General features: G+C 37.7%; 1 protein-coding gene across 4 annotated transcripts in view; it reads left to right on the top strand.

The window, feature by feature from the left end:
* The window catches only part of HOMER1 (homer scaffold protein 1), a 399,318-nt gene that overhangs the window by 96,355 nt on the left and 282,370 nt on the right, over positions 1 to 20,593 (top strand). Inside the window, exon 1 of one of the 4 annotated variants that reach the window (XM_053701368.1) lies at positions 6,929 to 6,970. The exons of the other annotated variants lie outside the window; for them this stretch is intronic. Coding sequence (XP_053557343.1) covers positions 6,969 to 6,970 — 2 coding nt within the window. The 5' untranslated portion in view covers positions 6,929 to 6,968. Of the gene's footprint in view, positions 1 to 6,928; positions 6,971 to 20,593 lie in introns of those variants that run through there. 4 annotated transcript variants of the gene reach the window in all.

Raw genomic sequence — 20,593 nt, forward strand, 5'->3', positions numbered from 1 at the left:
GCCGAGTACTTCATTCCATTCCTCGGCCATCAGTGGCGCAGTGTATGGAGGTCATTGGGTTAATGGTAGCGGCAATGGACATTTGCTCGCTTAGATCTCAGACCACTGCAGCTGTGCATGCTCAGACAGTGGAATGGGGATTATGTGGATTTATCTCCTCGGATAAATCTGGATCTAGAGACCAGAGACTCTCTTCTTTGGTGGTTGTCACAAGATCATCTGTCCCAGTGAATGTGCTTCCGCAGGCCAGCATGGGTCATAGTGATGACGGACGCCAGCCTCTTGGGCTGGGGTGCAGTCTGGAATTCCCTGAAGGCTCAGGGTGTTTGGACTCAGGAGGAGTCTCTACTACCAATAAATATTCTGGAACTGAGAGCAATATTCAACGCGCTCCAAGCGTGGCCTCAGTTGGCCTTGGCCAAATTCATAAGATTCCAGTCGGACAATATCACGACTGTAGCATATATCAATCATCAAGGGGGAACAAATAGTTCTCTAGCGATGATAGAGGTTTCCAAGATAATTCGATGGGCAGAGACGCACTCTTGCCATCTATCAGCAATCTACATCCCAGGAGTGGAAAACTGGGAAGCGGATTTTCTAAGTCGTCAGACTTTTCATCCGTGGGAGTGGGAGCTCCATCCGGAGGTGTTTGCAACATTGATTCATCAATGGGGCACACCGGAATTGGATCTGATGGCATCTCTTCAGAATGCCAAACTTCCTAGTTACGGATCCAGATCAAGGGATCCCCAAGCAGTATTGATAGATGTTCTAGCAGTACCTTGGTCGTTCAACCTGGCTTATGTGTTTCCTCCCTTTCCCCTCCTGCCTCGTCTGAGTGCCAGAATCAAACAGAAGAGGGCTTTGGTAATCTTGATAGCGCCTGCGTGGCCATGCAAGACCTGGTATGCAGATCTAGTGGAAATGTCATCTCTGCCACCATGGAAACTGCCACTGAGACAGGACCTTCTCATTCAAGGTCTGTTCCAACATCCAAATCTAATTTCTCTGCAGCTGACTGCCTGGAGATTGAACGCTTGATTTTATCTAAGTGGGGATTCTCTGAGTCGGTTATTGATACTTTGATTCAGGCTCAGAAGCCTGTCACTAGGAAAATTTACCATAACATATGGCGTAAATATCTTTATTGGTGTGAATCCAAGGGCTACTCATGGAGTAGGGTTAGGATTCCTAGGATTTTGTCCTTTCTCCATGAAGGATTAGAGAAGGGATTATCGGCTAGTTCCTTAAAGGGACTAATTTCTGCTTTGTCAATCTTACTACACAAGCGTCTGGCGGATGTTCCAGATGTTCAGTCTTTTTGTCAGGCTTTAGTCAGAATCAAGCCTGTGTTTAAACCTGTTGCTCCGCCATGGAGTTTGAATTTAGTGCTAAATGTTCTTCAAGGGGTTCCGTTTGAACCTATGCATTCCATAGATATTAAGCTTTTATCTTGGAAAGTTTTGTTTTTAGTTGCTATCTCTTCTGCTAGAAGAGTTTCTGAGCTTTCTGCATTACAATGCGACTCGCCTTATCTTATATTCCATTCTAATAAGGTGGTTTTGCGTACTAAGCCTGGATTCCTTCCTAAGGTTGTTTCTAATAAGAATATTAATCAGGAAATTGTTGTTCCTTCTTATTCTCCTATATCCACCTATTGGTGGTCTTCGATTTTCTGTTTTTTACACTATCTCACATATCACATTCACTTATTGGCTTTTTTTTTTTTTTTTTTTTTTTTTTTTGCACGTATTTAAATGGAAAAATTTGTCACTCAGGTAAAATATCACTCTCCCACAATGCCTGCCAAAACTAAAGATAAAAGAACTAGGGTCACCGATACCAGTTCTGATTGTATTGAAACATCTCTACCCCCCCTTTGATATGCAAACCCTAGTAACACAGTTAAGCAATCTCTTCTCTCCTTTGATATGATTAAAAAAGAATTATCGGGCATATCCTCTGAACTAATTATATTAAATACTGAGATAAAACAGTTTGCCAATAGGATGACGGAGGTCGAGAACAGAGTCTCGGACTTAGAGGACCTAGTTGGTTCACAAGAATCAGCCCTAACTTTACAAATATCTAAAATCCAAAATATGCAAGCTCGTCTGGAGGATCGCTCCAGACGTAATAATATAAGAATAGTTGGATTACCAGAAACCCAAGAGTATGTGGATCTAGTAGAATTTACTAGTAAGATCTTGCCTCAAGCGCTAGGATTTCCTGCGCATTGCCTTCCCCTCCCTATTGAAAGAGCGCATAGATTAGGACCCAGAATGTGCATCTTTAAACTATTAAGATACCAAGACAAACTAGAACTATTAAAACTGTTTAGGAAAATGGATACACTCATTATAGGGGGGAAAAAAGATCTTATTTCAAGATTTTTCTATGGAGACATCTCAGAAAAGGAAGAGTATGGCCCCCATATGTTCATTAATGATTAAAAAAGGCTTAAAAGCTCGTATGATATACCCAGCCAAAATCATAGTGGAAGAGAATGGTAATAGGCATACATTTAGTGATACTAATGAGGCTAAAGAGTTTATAAATTCTAAATAACTGTGTATCAAGATATAGATTATATGCAAAAGGAGATTATATGTGCATATCCTGTTGTTATCTCATTATAAAGATGTATACTTGTTTTCTGTACATCCGGGGGGGGGGGTTCCCTCTATCTTCTTCTTCTTTTTTTTTTGTTTGTTTTTTTTGTTTGTTTCTTTTCCCCTCCTCTGTCTCCCAGCTAGATATTGTAATGTTAATATTAATTCTGGCTAGGAAGAGGGAAAAACCGAGGGGAATAAAAGTAAGAAGTGATTATGCTTGATGACCTGAATGTGCTTTCATGGAATGTAGGTGGCATCACCTCACCGATCAAACGTAAACTTATAATTAGAGAATTAGGAAAGCATAATCCGAGTATTGCTTTTTTACAGGAAACGCATTTAAAGGAGACCGAAATTTCTAAATTAAAAACCAAATGGGTTGGTGAGGTGGTGGCCACTCCATGTGTTAATAGAAAGTTAGGAGTTGCTATTCTGCTAAATAAAAACTTAACCTATGAGATTAACAAGATTGAACTAGATAATGAGGCAAGGTATATGATTATACAGATCCAGATTGATACAGTTAAGTTTGTGCTTTGTAATATCTATGCTCCAAACAAATTCTCGGAGGAATTCTGGGAAAAAATTAAGGTTAAACTATTCCCATTTGCATCAGCTAATTTAATTGTAGGAGGTGATTTTAATATGTCCCTATTTCCAGAAGCAGAAAGATTTTCTAAAAAAAATATGAAAGAACATAATAAATATGCCAGATATTTCAAGAGCTTTTGCTCGAAACTCAAGCTTTTTGATATCTGGCATATTAAAAATCCTAATCTACATACCTTTACATGTGAATTTAAATCGCATAAATCTTTTTCGAGAATTGATTTTCTATTGGTAGCTGAATCTCTCTCTATAATGAAGATCGAACCCCAGATAAATGATATAATAGTATCGGATCATGCGATCATCTCTCTGTCTTTCCAAATAGGGACTAAGTTTAAATCTGACACTCAAAGCATCCCCTTTCCACGATATTTATATAATAATACTAGGTTTGCCTACTGGCTAAAACAGAAATGGATAGACTATTGTACACATAACATCACATATCTTAATAAAGTCCAAATTTTTTGGGAAGCATCTAAAGCGGTGTTAAGGGGAGAAATTAAGTTATACGTGAATAGTAGAAAAAAAGAAAGCACTAGCCAGGGAAAGACAGCTATCTAACCAGGTCAAAAATGCGTATAAAAAGTTTTATAATAATCCATCAGATATAAATTGGGGGAACTATAATAAGGCAAGACAAGAAAGGGATGTTGTGCTAAGACAAAAATCTCAGGAAGAAGAGCAAAAGATTAGTACTAAGTTTAAAGGATTTCATGGCTGCTCGGCTAAGTATTTAGCCAGTATAATTAAAAATAGAAAGAAGAAAAACTTCATATTAGCTATTAAAGATGGCGACTAGAGGTATACAGACTCTAGAGATATTAGCAAATTATTTTATAATTATTATCAGCAGTTATATACAAATACTAGTGGGGATGAGATTAATCAAGAAAACTTCTGGTCACAATACCTCGAATTACTGAGGAACAACTTACAGCCTTGAACGCACCTATTACTATACAAGAGATAGTTAAGGCAATCAACGAAGCTAACCTGAATAAGGCAGCAGGTCCAGACTGTCTGCCGGCAGAATATTTGAAAATCTTGGTAGAGGAGGTTAGTCCGATATTAGAAAAACTTTTTAATAACTATTTTATACATAACAATCCAATATCAGCTTACTTCTCAGCGGCAAACATCACGTTAATACCAAAAAAAGGTAAAAATGTGGAAGAACTATCATCATATAGGCCAATATCGGTTTTGAATGCAGACTACAAAATCTTAACATCAATTGTGTCTGCTAGATTAATGAATTGCCTTGATGGAATCATTCACCCGGATCAAACGGGCTTCATGGCATCTAGAAAATCATCTAAAAACATCCGCAAAGTGATAACTTTCTTAGACTATATATGGAATATAAAAAAATACTAAAGGGAAACAATCAAAATATGATACAGCCTTACTAACGCTTGATGCCGAGAAGGCCTTTGACTCGATTGAGTGGGACTATCTTTTTAAAGCATTGGAAAAATTTGGATTCAAAAATCATTTTGTTCAATTTATACACAATTTATATAAGAATCCAATATCTTTTTTATTAATTAATGGATCACTAACTAGGGCAATCTCATTAAAAAAAGGCACGAGACAGGGCTGCCCACTCTCCCCACTACTGTTTAATATTGCTCTTGAACCTTTGGCCATCCGCTTAAGACAGGTATGTATAGGGACCCCTTTAGTTACACCAACATTAAAAATCCTTCTATATGCTGATGATATTATAATTTTCCTATATAATACTGCCCAGGTAATACCTTTAATTTTAACATATTTAAATCTCTTTAGTACTTTTTCAGGATATAAAATAAATTATACTAAAAGTGAACTGATGTGGGTACAGAAGACTAATGATAGTATACAAGAACTTCCGTTTAAAGTTGTCGATACTCTTATATATCTAGGTTTATATCTGCATAAAAAACCCCAGAACTGGTATAATTTAAATTATCAAATGCTTATTCAAAAGATCAAGACAAATCTAGAAATTTGGACAGCTTTTCCCTTATCTATAACAGCTAGAGTTAGTCTACTAAAAACAATTATTTTTCCACAACTATTATATCCTCTGCAGAACTTACCGTTGCTCTTAAAGAAAGCAGATATTAATAAAATAAATGCCATGTTTAGTAAATTCATCTGGCATGGTAGGAAAGCACGTATCTCCCTCAATAAATTGACTCAAAACGTAATACTGCTGGCCTTGCGTTACCCAATATTAGCCTGTATAACCTGACCCCCTTGGTCAAAATTGCATTTGATTGGTTAGCAGAAACTAATTGGTTTTCTTCATTAGATCTTGAAAGCTATATGATTTATCCCTATTCACTTAAAGCTATTTTACATAACTCCCCAGGTGAAACCCTGATTAATATACGCAACTTAATATATTTTAATAATATATTGATAGCATGGAGCAAATTTTGCCACTTAATTGGAGCAAACTATATGTTCCCCGAATATCTCCCAATAAAAGGCAATGCGGAATTCATTCCTGGAAATACCCAGGCAGTTTTTAAAACCTGGGAAGAAAGGGGCTTGATATGTCTGTCAAATACTACTAGACTCCGGTCAGACACTTTCATTTGAATCACTCGTAAGGCAATTTGATCTTCCTAGAAACAGTCTCTTTGCCTATTTACAAGTACGACATTTTATTGGTAGTAAAGGTTGGATTCTGGATAGATGTGGTACATGGTCTGATATTAGAATATATATACAAAAATTCTCAGGTGGGACTTCGTCAATCTCACTAATATATAATATAATGTTGCCTAAACAAAGTCAAATTTCTTTAGATAAAATATGTGATATCTGGATACCCTATTTTTCTGACATGAACCATGAAAAAATAAAGTCAAGCTTTTTAGCCCTAAGCAAATGTAAGATCTCAATAAATTGGAAAGAATCACACATGAAGCTGCTGAATAACTACTATTATACCCCATCTAGATTAAGAAGAATGTTTACTTCACAAACATTCTCCTGCCCACGCTGTATGTATTTAAAAGCAGATATCTTACACATGTTTGGACGTTGCCCCAAGATTAATCAATTCTGGAAAAAGGTTATCTTTTGGCTTAATAAAACCTATAGGGTGGACATCTCTATTGGGTTAGAAGAGATCATTTCTTAAAAATCATACTGATAATCAAGCCCTACATGAAAACATTCTTAATACAATAATCTTATTGACCAGACACTTAATATTGAAAGCGTGGAAGGGAAAAACAGCCCCTAGTTTTTCACTCTTTATTAAAGAAATACAAAACCAAATCATATTTGAATCCTTTCATACGCAATTAGCAGGGGAAAAAAAAATGAAAACATTTCTAATAAGATGGCTCCCTATAATTAAAACATATTCCGCCCAAATTCAAAGATGCATATTGAATTCCTTCTTGAGCTCTGATAGTTTCGCAGAATTGGTACTATTAGGTGAGTTTCCAGCATCGTGGATCTCACTTTATAGAGAAGTATAATAATGGCCATTGAATATCTTAAAGGTTATTGCCTTTGAACCGTATCTCTTGGGCCAGAGCCTGGGTTCTTGGGAGACAGGGGGGGAATCTATATATTTTTTTTTTCTTCTTTTTTTTTTTTATTTTTTTTTTCCCTTTCCTCCATCTGTTTTTTTTTTTCTCTTGTTTTCATTTTTAGGTTTAAAAATTGTTAATCCAAAATTATATGCAACGCCTGAATCTCTGGGGTTAAAGATTTTCATTCAAAATATGCATGTGAGTTTATTATATATCTTTTTGTCTTCTGCGATGTTTTTGTGTTTTTTGCTGTATTTGGATATTGGATTACAATTAATATATATTAAAAAAAAAGAAAAAAAAAAAGAAATATGACCTCTCCATGAAGTTACCACAGAGCTATTACTATACAAGACTAGCTGGTCTTTACAAATCCTCACAGGAACATTCAAGTCAATATTAAAGTTTAATGATTTAGATAGAGTTTTTGCTAGTTTTAAAAGTTCCAAATTACTTCTGTTAGCAAATTTACCTAATTATTTTGCTATTCTTTGTTAAACCTAGCCATTTTACATAGGATCCAAAATTTGATAGAAATGTGTCTCCTATTTTAGGGTGCGAGTAGGTGTTATTGCAGTGAAGAATACATAGAAAGCAGTTACTTAAAGTGCATTTAAAGTCAAACATCTCTGCCTCAAAGTATTTAATTTCACAAATAAACCCTAGTCTCATTCATCATATTTTCCCAAGATGTAAACTTAAAGTCAATATATCGAATTTTAATTACTATTGTTTTCGCCAATTCCTCCGCCTGCATTTTTGGTCCCACTTTTCTTTTTTGATTGACACTTCTCTGTCTTGTTTTTTTCTTCCCCAGGGCGTCAGGATCTTTGTTCCTCACGTCACTTTCTTTAAATGCGCATGCGTGAGCTACCCGATGACGTAGCATACTCCATGCTCGTCCTCGAGTCTCGCATGCGTAATACCTCTTGAATTTCATTCATTCCAAGAGCTGAGGAGCTGTTGTTTTCTGTAGTATTGGTCGCTATATGCATGCGCAATTTCTCCGCAATTGTTTAATCGCATGCGCAAATGTCGGCCCTGCTTGTGAAGGAGCTTACAACAAACGTCACGGAGTGGGCGTAAAGTATTAAAATGAGGCATCGGATGTAGGGCTCCTAACCAGGAAGAAGCCGGTTGGGAGGAGTCGAGTACTTACAACGAAGATAAATAAAAAATGAAATAAAAGTTTATTGCATTTGTTTTTTATGTTTATATGAATGCGGTTTACATATTTATAACATTCTCAGCAAGTATGTTTGATTTCATCAAGTAAAATTTACAATCACTTTAAAGGGATACTAAACCCAATTGTTTTCTTTCTTTCATGATTCAGATAGAGCATGCAATTTTAAGCAACTTTCTAATTTACTTCTATTATCAATTTTTCTTAGTTCTCTTGCTATCTTTATTTGAAAAAGAAGACATCTAAGCTAAGGAGCCAGACACTTTTTGGTTCAGATCGCTCAACAGCACTTGTTTATTGGTGGGTGCATTTTGCCACCAATCCACAAGCACAACCCAGGTTGTGAACTAAAAATGGTCCGGCTTCTAAACTTGCATTCTTGCTTTTCAAATAAAGATAGCAAGAGAATGAAGAAAAATTGATAATGGGAGTAAATTAGAGCATGCAATTTTAAGCAACTTTCTATCTGAATCATGAAAGAAAAAAATTGGTTTCAGTGTCCCTTTAATATCTCCGTTTATCTATTCCCCTGTTTGACCCAAACATAAACTCTGCCAAACAGTAAATTGAGGGGAAACTGGTAGCAATGAGCCCAACTGGCAGGGCCGCCACTAGAAATTTTGGGGCCCCTGACTTAACCATTGATCAGGGCCCCCCCCCCACTTCTCTGACATGTGCAATTTTTGACCAATTGACTAAAAACGTAAATGCACTTTATTCTTAAGTGTCTATTTAAACTTGGAAATGTTGTAAAGGTAGTAATATACACACACATACACACTCATACACTGAAACACACACACTCACACATAAGGATTCACATATAGACACTCTAGCAGACACGCAAAGAAACACACTCAGACACAGACACTCAGCACTTGTTTACACTGACCTGACAAGTAATGAGGTAAGCTACAATTTTGTAAAAAAAAACATAATTTATGTAAGAACTTACCTGATAAATTTATTTCTTTCATATTAGCAAGAGTCCATGAGCTAGTGACGTATGGGATATACATTCCTACCAGGAGGGGCAAAGTTTCCCAAACCTTAAAATGCCTATAAATACACCCCTCACCACACCCACAATTCAGTTTAACGAATAGCCAAGAAGTGGGGTGATAAGAAAAAAGTGCGAAAGCATATAAAATAAGGAATTGGAATAATTGTGCTTTATACAAAAAAATCATAACCACCACAAAAAAAGGGCGGGCCTCATGGACTCTTGCTAATATGAAAGAAATGAATTTATCAGGTAAGTTCTTACATAAATTATGTTTTCTTTCATGTAATTAGCAAGAGTCCATGAGCTAGTGACGTATGGGATAATGACTACCCAAGATGTGGATCTTTCCACACAAGAGTCACTAGAGAGGGAGGGATAAAATAAAGACAGCCAATTCCTGCTGAAAATAATCCACACCCAAAATAAAGTTTAATGAAAAAACATAAGCAGAAGATTCAAACTGAAAACGCTGCCTGAAGTACTTTTCTACCAAAAACTGCTTCAGAAGAAGAAAATACAACAAAATGGTAGAATTTGGTAAAAGTATGCAAAGAGGACCAAGTTGCCGCTTTGCAAATCTGATCAACCGAAGCTTCATTCCTAAACGCCCAGGAAGTAGAAACTGACCTAGTAGAATGAGCTGTTATCCTATGAGGCGGAGTCTTACCCGACTCAACATAGGCAAGATGAATTAAAGATTTCAACCAAGATGCCAAAGAAATGGCAGAAGTTTTCTGGCCTTTCTAAAACCGGAAAAGATAACAAATAAACTTGAAGTCTTTCGGAAAGACTTAGTAGCTTCAACATAATATTTCAAAGCTCTAATAACATCCAAAGAATGCAACGATTTCTCCTTAGAATTCTTAGGATTAAGACATAATGAAGGAACCACAATGTCTCTACTAATGTTGTTGGAATTCACAACTTAGGTAAAAATTCAAAAGAAGTTCGCAACACCGCCTTATCCTGATGAAAAATCAGAAAAGGAGACTCACAAGAAAGAGCAGATAATTCAGAAACTCTTCTGGCAGAAGAGATGGCCAAAAGGAACAAAACTTTCCAAGAAAGTAATTTAATATCCAATGAATGCATAGGTTCAAATGGAGGAGCTTGAAGAGCCCCCAGAACCAAATTCAAACTCCAAGGAGGAGAAATGGACTTAATGACAGGCTTTATACGAACCAAAGCTTGTACAAAACAATGAATATCAGGAAGAATAGCAATCTGTCTGTGAAAAAGAACAGAAAGAGCAGAGATTTGACCTTTCAAGGAACTTGCGGACAAACCCTTATCTAAACCATCCTGAAGAAACTGTAATATTCTCGGTATTCTAAAAGAATGCCAAGAAAAATGATGAGAAAGACACCAAGAAATATAAGTCTTCCAGACTCTATAATATATCTCTCTGGATACAGATTTATGAGCCTGTAACATAGTATTAATCACAGAGTCAGAGAAACCTCTTTGACCAAGAATCAAGCGTTCAATCTCCATACCTTTAAATTTAAGGATTTCAGATCCTGATGGAAAAAAAGGACCTTGAGACAAAAGGTCTGGTCTTAACGGAAGAGTCCACGGTTGGCAAGAGGCCATCCGGACAAGATCCGCATACCAAAACCTGTGAGGCCATGCCGGAGCTACCAGCAGAACAAACGAGCATTCCTTCAGAATCTTGGAGATTACTCTTGGAAGAAGAACTAGAGGCGGAAAGATATAGGCAGGATGATACTTCCAAGGAAGTGATAATGCATCCACTGCCTCCGCCTGAGGATCCCGGGATCTGGACAGATACCTGGGAAGTTTCTTGTTTAGATGAGAAGCCATCAGATCTATTTCTGGAAGTTCCCATATTTGAACAATCTGAAGAAATACCTCTGGGTGAAGAGACCATTCGCCCGGATGCAACGTTTGGCGACTGAGATAATCCGCTTTCCAATTGTCCATACCTGGGATATGAACCGCAGAGATTAGACAGGAGCTGGATTCCGCCCAAACCAAAATTCGAGATACTTCTTTCATAGCCAGAGGACTGTGAGTCCCTCCTTGATGATTGATGTATGCCACAGTTGTGACATTGTCTATCTGAAAACAAATGAACAACTCTCTCTTGAGAAGAGGCCAAGACTGAAGAGCTCTGAAAATTGCACGGAGTTCCAAAATATTGATCGGAAATCTCACCTCCTGAGATTCCCAAACCCCTTGTGCCGTCAGATACCCCCACACAGCTCCCCAACCTGAAAGACTTGCATCTGTTGAGATTATAGTCCAGGTCGGAAGAACAAAGAAGCCCCCTGAACTAAACGATGGTGATCTGTCCACCATGTCAGAGAGTGTTGTAAAATCGGTTTAAAGATATTAATTGAGATATCTTTGAGTAATCCCTGCACCATTGGGTCAGCATACAGAGCTGAAGAGGTCGCATGTGAAAACGAGCAAAGGAGATTGCATCTGATGCGGCAGTCCTAAGACCCAACATTTCCATGCATAAGGCTACCAAAGGGAATGATTGTGACTGAAGGTTTTGACAAGCTGATATCAATGTTAAACTTCTCTTGTCTGACAAGGACAGAGTCATAGACACTGAATTTATCTAGAAACCTAAAAAGGTTACCCTTGTCTGAGGAATCAATGAACTGAATGGTAAATTGATCCTCCAACCATGAAATTGAAGAAACAACACAAGTCGATTCGTATGAGATTCTTCGAAAATGAGAAGACTGAGCAAGTACCAAGATATCGTCCAAATAAGGAAATACCAAAACCCTATTCTCTGATTACAGAAAAAAGGGGCACCGAGAACCTTTGAAAAAAATTCTTGGAACTGAGGCTAGGCCAAACGGTAGAGCCACAAAACTGGTAATGCTTGTCTAAAAAGAGAATCTCAGACACTAAAAGTGATCTGGATGAATCGGAATATGCAGATACACATCCTGTAAAACTATTGTAGACATATAATGCCCTTGCTAAACAAAAGGCAGGATAGTCCTACAGTAACCATCTTGAATGTTGGTATCCTAACATAACGATTCAATAATGACAGATCCGGAACTGGTCTGAAGGAATTGACCTTCTTTGGTACAAATGAAGAGATAAAATAAAACCCCAGCCCCTGTTCCAGAACTGGAACTGGCATAAATACTCCAGCCAACTCTAGATCTGAAACACATTACAGAAATGCTGAGCCTTTGCTGTGTTAACTGGGACACGGGAAAGAAAAGAATCTCTTAGCAGGAGGCCTTAACTTGAAGCCAATTCTGTACCTTTCTGAAACAATGTTTCTGAAACCAGAGATTAAGAACGGAATTGATCCAAATTTCTTTGAAGAAAACGTAATCTGCCCCATACCAGCTGAGCTGGAATAAGAGCCGCACCTTCATAGGTACTTAGGAGCTGGCTATAGGTTTCTATAAGGCTTGGATATATTCCAAACTGGAAATAGTTTCCAAACTGATACCGCTCCTGAGGATGAAGGATCAGGCTTTTGTTCCTTGTAAGGAAAGGAACTAAAATGATTATTTACCCTGGAAAGAAAGAGAAAGCAAAGATGACTTAGAAGACATGTCAGCATTCCAAGTTTAATCCATAAAGCTTCTCTAGCTAAAATAGCTAGAGACATATACCTGACATCAACTCTAATGATATCAAAAGATGGTATCACCAATAAAATTATTAGCATGTTATAGAATAATAATAATGCTATAAAATTATGATCTGTTACTTGTTGCTCTAAAGCTTCTAATCAAAAAGTTGAAGCTGCAGCAACATCCGCTAAAAATATAGCAGGTCTAAGAAGATTACCTGAACATAAGTAAGCTTTTCTTAGAAAGGATTCAATTTTCCTATCTAAAGGATCCTTAAATGAAGTACTATCTGCCGTAGGAATAGTAGTACATTAGCAGGAGTAGAGAGAGCCCCATAACCTTAGGGATTTTTGTCCCAAAAAAACTCTAATCTGTCAGATGGCACAGGATATAATTTGCTTAAACGTCTAGAAGGAGTAAATAAATTACCCAAATTATTCCATTCCCTGGAAATTACTTCAGAAATAGCATCAGGGAGATAAAACACTTCTGGAATAACTACAGGAGATTTAAAAACCTTATTTAAACGTTTACATTTAGAATCAAGAGGACCAGAATCCTCTATTTCTAATGCAAATAACACTTCTTTAAGTAAAGAACGAATAAATTCCATCTTGAACAAATACAAAGATTTATCAGCATCAACCTCTGAGACAGAAACCTCTGAACCAGAAGAACCATTATCAGTATCAGAATGATGATGTTCATTTAAAAATTCATCTGAAAAAAGAGAAGTTTTAAAAGACTTTTATGTATACTAGAAGGAGAAATAACAGACATAGCCTTCTTAATGGATTTAAAAAATAAAATCTCTTATGTTATCAGGAACACTCTGAAAATTAGATGTTGACGGAACAGCAACAGGTAATGAAACAGTACTAAAGGAAATTTTATCTGCATTAATAAGTTTGACATGACATGCAATACAAATAACAGCTGGAGAAACAGATACCAAAAGTTTATAGCAGATACACTTAGCTTGGTAGCTCCAGCACTGTGCAGTGACTTTCCTGAAGTAACTTCTGACTCAGTTGCAACGTGGAACATCTTGCAATATGTAAAAGAAAAAAACAACATATAAAGCAAAATTGATCAAATTCCTTAAATGACAGTTTCAGGAATGGGAAAAAATGCCAAAGAACAAGCTTCTAGCAACCAGAAGCAATAAAAAATGAGACTTAAATAATGTGGAGACAAAAGTGACGCCACATCCGGAACGCCGACATTTTTGGCGCAAAATAACGTCAAAGAATGACGCAACTTCCGGCGACACGTATGACGCCGGAAACGGAAATAGAATTTTTGCGCCAAAAAAGTCCGCGCCAAGAATGACGCAATAAAATGAAGCATTTTCAGCCCCCGCGAGCCTAACAGCCCATAGGGAAAAAGTCAAATTTTAAGGTAAAAAATGTTAAATTAAAATGCATTATCCCAAATATGAAACTGACTGTCTGAAAAATAAGGAAAGTTGAACATTCTGAGTCAAGGCAAATAAATGTTTGAATACATATATTTAGAACTTTATAAACAAAGTGCCCAACCATAGCTAGGAGTGTCACAGAAAATAAGACTTACTTACCCCAGGACACTCATCTACATATAGCAGATAGCCAAACCAGTACTGAAACGAGAATCAGCAGAGGTAATGGTATATATAAGAGTATATCGTCGATCTGAAAAGGGAGGTAAGAGATGAATCTCTACGACCGATAACAGAGAACCTATGAAATAGACCCCTTAGAAGGAGATCACTGCATTCAAATAGGCAATACTCTCCTCACATCCCTCTGACATTCACTGCACGCTGAGAGGAAAACCGGGCTCCAACTTGCTGCGAAACACGCATATCAACGTAGAATCTAGCACAAACTTACTTCACCACCTCCATCGGAGGCAAAGTTTGTAAAACTGAATTGTGGGTGTGGTGAGGGGTGTATTTATAGGCATTTTAAGGTTTGGGAAACTTTGCCCCTCCTGGTAGGAATGTATATCCCATACGTCACTAGCTCATGGACTCTTGCTAATTACATGAAAGAAAAGGAGATTTAGAAAACAAAATATGGAGTTCTGATTATCTTTTTGTAAAGGAAGATGCCAACTAAATGATGACAACAGCATGCAGTGGATGAAAGGAAGGGCCCTGAACTGCCTAAACAGTAATTTAAAGGTTAAATGGTGGATTGGTGACTTCCGGAAAGGTCTTGTTAGTCTCAACGTCTGTAGAAAGATATGAATAATCAGTAGAAAAGGTCAAAATGTCCTAAAAAGGAACAGACAATGGACAAACTGAGCAACCTTAGTCTGAGTGTATAGCATTTTATGCAGATGTAAAAATCTTAGATAAAATGCCTCCTTGCATCTGGAAAGTCCTTGCATAAAGGCAGTAAACTGGAATGTAATATATATATATATATATATATATATATACCATTTGTGTATTGAGGAGGAAACATTTCTGCATGGTTTTAAATATAGAATTTCTACAGCATTGTCAAATAATCATTAATACACTGCTGCTAAAAAAATGTGTTTTTATGGACCCCTGGCCCCACCATACAACTACTACCACACTGAAGTTACAATCCAAAATTGCACAAAGAAATAAAAAACATTTGCTAAGTAAGTCCTACCTCCTCTGCAAATGAAAGTGATCTGCCGTCTGACTCAGGCACACACTGTACAAACAAAGTGCCAAGTCTGTCTCACACTGTGCATAGTGGTTTAGTGCACACTCAAAAATCCTCTCAAATGCTAATACTTTACTCCTTGTAATAACATTTCCCATGCTCAATTAGCACTCTGCTGTAGTACCCACTGGTGGCTGCCAAAATTAAAAAAAAAAAAAAAAAAAAAAACTTTTTTTTTTTTTTTTTAAGTTCTTGCCTCATGGGGCCCCCCTGGCCCATTGGGCCCCTAACAGAAGTCACCCCCTGATGGCGGCCCTGCCAACTGGTTATGTTGCTTTTAATTGTTATTCATTTTGGTGCAAATCAAAATAACTGGGGCTTGCCAATAGGAAGATAAATCTAACTGAATGTGAGTCAGTGCCCGCCATACGTCATTGATCTTTGAATTGAGTAACTGAGATAGTCAGTCATGATACACAGCTTTCTCATTGATTCTCTTAAAGGGACAGTAAACAACACCACTAACATCACTATCTAATATAAAAATTAATCCCCACACAATCATTATACACATATCCCCAATAGTGAACAACAGCAGCAGCCATAAATATACATTGTGTATTCAATGTTTTATATGTCTCCAAAATAGCCCCCAAACTCTTCCTCCATCCACCTTCCTTTTCACCATTCACTATATTTTTCAAAGCCTCGGCTCGTTCCCGTGGCTTTCAACTGTGTCACCACGCAGTGTGGATTAGATGTTGTGCATGCGCAAATTCGTCAAGTCACGTGACAGAATCATCCAATAACGCAAGTGCAACAGTCCGTGCACAGACCTAAAAACAAATTTGCGAGTCGCTTACTACAGGGGCATATTGAATCAATGTAAAGCCATATATCTTTAGGGGCTTAGTTTGGGTGCCATTTTTAATGGTCTAGATGCACTGTTTAAAGCTACAATGGAACACAATACAACGTGCAGTAGAATATTTGACACGTCGCAGAAGTATAATCGGGAAGAAATCTTTTCATTAAAGGGAAAGTCAACACCAGAATTTTTGTTGTTTTTTAAAAAGAAAGATAATCCCTTTATTACCCATTCCCCAGTTTTGCATAACCAACAATGTTAAATAAATATATTTATTACCTCTTTGATTACCTTGTATCTAAGCCTCTGCAAACTGACCCCTTATTTTAGTTCTTTTGACAGACTTGCATTTTAGCCAATCAGTGCTCATTCCAAGCTAACTTCACGTGCATGAGCTCAATGTTATCTATATGAAACACATGAACTAATGCTCTCTAGTGGTCGAAATGCTTTCACATTAGAGGCAGTCTTCAAGGTCTAAGAAATTAGCATATAAACCTCCTAGGTTTAGCTTTCAACTAAGAATACCAAGAGAACAAAGCAAAATTGGTGATAAAAGTAAATTGGAAAGTTGTTTTAAAATTACATTCCCTATTTAAATCATGGAAGTTTTTTTTTGGCTTGACTATCCCTTTAACCCCTTAACGACCGAGGACGTGCAGGGTACGTCCTCAAAAAAAAAAAAAAGGCAGTTAACGCCTGAGTACGTACCCTGCACGTCCTTGGTGTGGAAAGCAGCTGGAAGCGATCCTGCTCGCTTCCAGCTGCTTTCCGGTTATTGCAGTAATGCCTCGATATCGAGGCATCCTGCAATAACCATTTCTTTCATGTAATTAGAAAGAGTCCATGAGCTAGTGACGTATGGGATATACATTCCTACCAGGAGGGGCAAAGTTTCCCAAACCTCAAAATGCCTATAAATACACCCCTCACCACACCCACAAATCAGTTTTTACAAACTTTGCCTCCCGTGGAGGTGGTGAAGTAAGTTTGTGCTAGATTCTACGTTGATATGCGCTTTGCAGCAGGCTGGAGCCTGGTTTGCCTCTCAGTGTGCAGTGAATGTCAGAGGGATGTGAAGAGAGTATTGCCTATTTGAATTCAATGGTCTCCTTCTATGGGATCTATTTAATAGGTTCTCTGTTATCGGTCGTAGAGATTGATCTCTTACCTCCCTTTTCAGATCGACGATATACTCTTATATACCATTACCTCTACTGATTCTCGTTTCAGTACTGGTTTGGCTTTCTACTACATGTAGATGAGTGTCATGGGGTAAGTAAGTCTTATTTTTGTGACACTCTAAGCTATGGTTGGGCACTTTTATATAAAGTTCTAAATATATGTGTTTAAACATTTATTTGCCTTGATTCAGGATGATCAATATTCCTTATTTCAGACAGTCAGTTTCATTATTTGGGATAATGCATATGAATAAATAATTTTTTCTTACCTTAAAATTGACTTTTTTCCCTGTGGGCTGTTAGGCTTGCGGGGGCTGAAAATGCTTCATTTTATTGTGTCATTCTTGGCGCAGACTTTTTTGGCGCAAAATTTTTTCTGTCATTTCCGGCATCATACTTGTCGCCGGAAGTTGTTCGTGTTTGCGTAATTTTTTTTGACGTTTTGCGCCAAAAATGTCGGTGTCACCGGATGTGGCGTCATTCTTGGCGCCAAAAGCATTTAGGCGCCAATAATGTGGGCGGCTTTTTTGGCGCTAAAAAATGTGGGCGTCATTATTGTCTCCACCTTTTTTTCACATTATTTAAGTATCATTTTTCATTTGCTTCTGGTTGCTAGAGGCTTGTTCATTGGCATTTTTTCCCATTCCTGAAACTGTCTTTTTTAAGGAATTTGATAGATTTTGCTTTATATGTTGTTTTTTCTCTTACATATTGCAAGATGTCTCAGATTGACCCTGGATCAGAAGCTACTTCTGGAAAAACGCTGCCTGATGCTGGTTCTACCAAAGTTAAGTGTATTTGCTGTAAACTTGTGGTAACTGTTCCTCCGGCTGTAGTTTGTGATGAATGTCATGATAAGCTTGCTAATGCAGATAGTATTTCCATTAGTAATATTCCATTACCTGTTGCTGTTCCATCAACATCTAATACTCAGGATGTTCCTGTTAATATAAGAGATTTTGTTTCTAAATCTATTAGGAAGGCTATGTCTGTTATTCCTCCTTCCAGTAAACGTAAAAGGTCTTTTAAAACTTCACATTTTTCAGATGAATTTTTAAATGAACATCATCATTCTGATTTGTCTGTTTCTGATGATGATTTTTCTGGTTCAGAGGATCCTGTATCAGATATTGACACTGATAAATCTTCATATTTATTTAAAATGGAATTTATTCGTTCTTTACTTAAAGAAGTTTTAATCGCATTAGAGATGGAGGAATCTAGTCCTCTTGATACTAAATCTACTAAGCGTTTAAATTCGGTTTTTAAACCTCCTACAGTTATTCCGGATGTTTTTCCTGTCCCTGATGCTATTTCTGAAGTAATTTCTAGGGAATGGAATAATCTGGGTAATTCATTTACTCCTTCTAAAAGGTTTAAGAAATTGTATCCTGTGCCATCTGACAGATTATAGTTTTGGGACAAAATCCCTAAAGTTGATGGGGCTATCTCTACTCTCGCTAAACGTACTACCATTCCTACGGCAGATAGTACTTCCTTTAAGGATCCTTTAGATAGGAAGATTGAATCCTTTCTAAGGAAAGCTTATTTATGTTCAGGTAATCTTCTTAGGCCTGCTATTTCTTTGGCTGATGTTGCGGCAGCTTCCACTTTTTGGTTGGAGGCTTTGGCACAACAAGTGTCAGATCATAATACTCATAGCATTGTTAAACTTCTTCAACATGCTAATAATTTTATTTGTGATGCCATCTTTGATATCATTAGAGTTGATGTCAGGTATATGTCTTTAGCTATTTTAGCTAGAAGAGCTTTATGGCTTAAAACTTGGAATGCAGATATGTCTTCTAAGTCAACTTTGCTTTCCCTTTCTTTCCAAGGTAATAAATTGTTTGGTTCCCAGTTGGATTCTATTATTTCAACTGTTACTGGGGGGAAAGGAACTTTTTTACCTCAGGATAAAAAATCTAAAGGTAAATATAGGGCTGCTAATCGTTTTCGTTCCATTCGTCAGAATAAGGAACAGAAGCCTGATCCTTCCCCTAAAGGAACGGTTTCTGTTTGGAAACCATCTCCAGTCTGGAATAAATCCAAGCCTTTCAGAAAGCCAAAGCCAGCTCCCAAGTCCACATGAAGGTGCGGCCCTCATTCCAGCTCAGCTGGTAGGGGGCAGATTACGATTTTTCAAAGAAATTTGGATCAATTCGATTCACAATCTTTGGATTCAGAACATTGTTTCACAAGGGTACAGAATAGGTTTCAAGGCTGCAAGAAGATTTTTTTCTTTCTCGCATTCCAATAAACCCAGTGAAGGCTCAAGCATTTCTGAAATGTGTTTCAGATCTAGAGTTGGCTGGAGTAATTGTGCCAGTTCCAGTTCTGGAATAGGGTCTGGGGTTTTACTCAAATCTATTCATTGTACCAAAGAAAGAGAATTCCTTCAGACCAGTTCTGGATTTAAAAATATTGAATCATTATGTAAGGATACCAACATTCAAATTTACCAAAGAGTTCATTGATTCCTCAGACAAGGGTAACCTTTTTAGGTTTCCAAATAGATTCAGTGTCCATGACTTTGTCTCTGACGGACAAGAGACGTCTGAGATTGGTTTCAGCTTGTCGAAACCTTCAGTCTCAATCATTCCCTTCGGTAGCCTTATGCATGGAAATTCTAGGTCTTATGACTGCTGCATCGGACGCGATCCCCTTTGCTTGTTTTCACATGCGACCTCTTCAGCTTTGTATTCTGAACCAGTGGTGCAGGGATTATACAAAGATATCACAGTTAATAACTTTAAATCCGATTGTACGACACTCTCTGACGTGGTGGACAGATCACCATCGTTTAGTTCAAGGGGCTTCTTTTGTTCTTCCAACCTGGACTGTGATCTCAACAGATGCGAGTCTGACAGGTTGGGGAGCTGTATGGGGGTCTCTGACAGCGCAGGGGGTTTGGGAATCTCAGGAGGCGAGATTACCAATCAACATTTTGGAACTCCGTGCGATTTTCAGAGCTCTTCAGTCGTGGCCTCTTCTGAAGAGAGAATCGTTCATTTGTTTTCAGATGGACAATGTCACAACCGTGGCATATGTCAATCATCAAGGGGGGACTCGCAGTCCTCTAGCTATGAAAGAAGTATCTCAGATACTTGTATGGGCGGAATCCAGCTCCTGTCTAATTTCTGCGGTTCACATCCCAGGTATAGACAATTGGGAAGCGGATTATCTCAGTCGCCAGACGTTACATCCGGGCGAATGGTCTCTTCACCCAGAGGTATTTCTTCAGATTGTTCAAATCTGGGGACTTCCAGAAATAGATCTGATGGCCTCTCATCTAAACAAGAAACTTCCCAGGTATCTGTCCAGATCCAGGGATCCTCAGGCGGAGGCAGTGGATGCATTGTCACTTCC

Source organism: Bombina bombina, chromosome 2 (assembly GCF_027579735.1).
Source record: "Bombina bombina isolate aBomBom1 chromosome 2, aBomBom1.pri, whole genome shotgun sequence".
Lineage (NCBI taxonomy): Eukaryota > Metazoa > Chordata > Amphibia > Anura > Bombinatoridae > Bombina > Bombina bombina.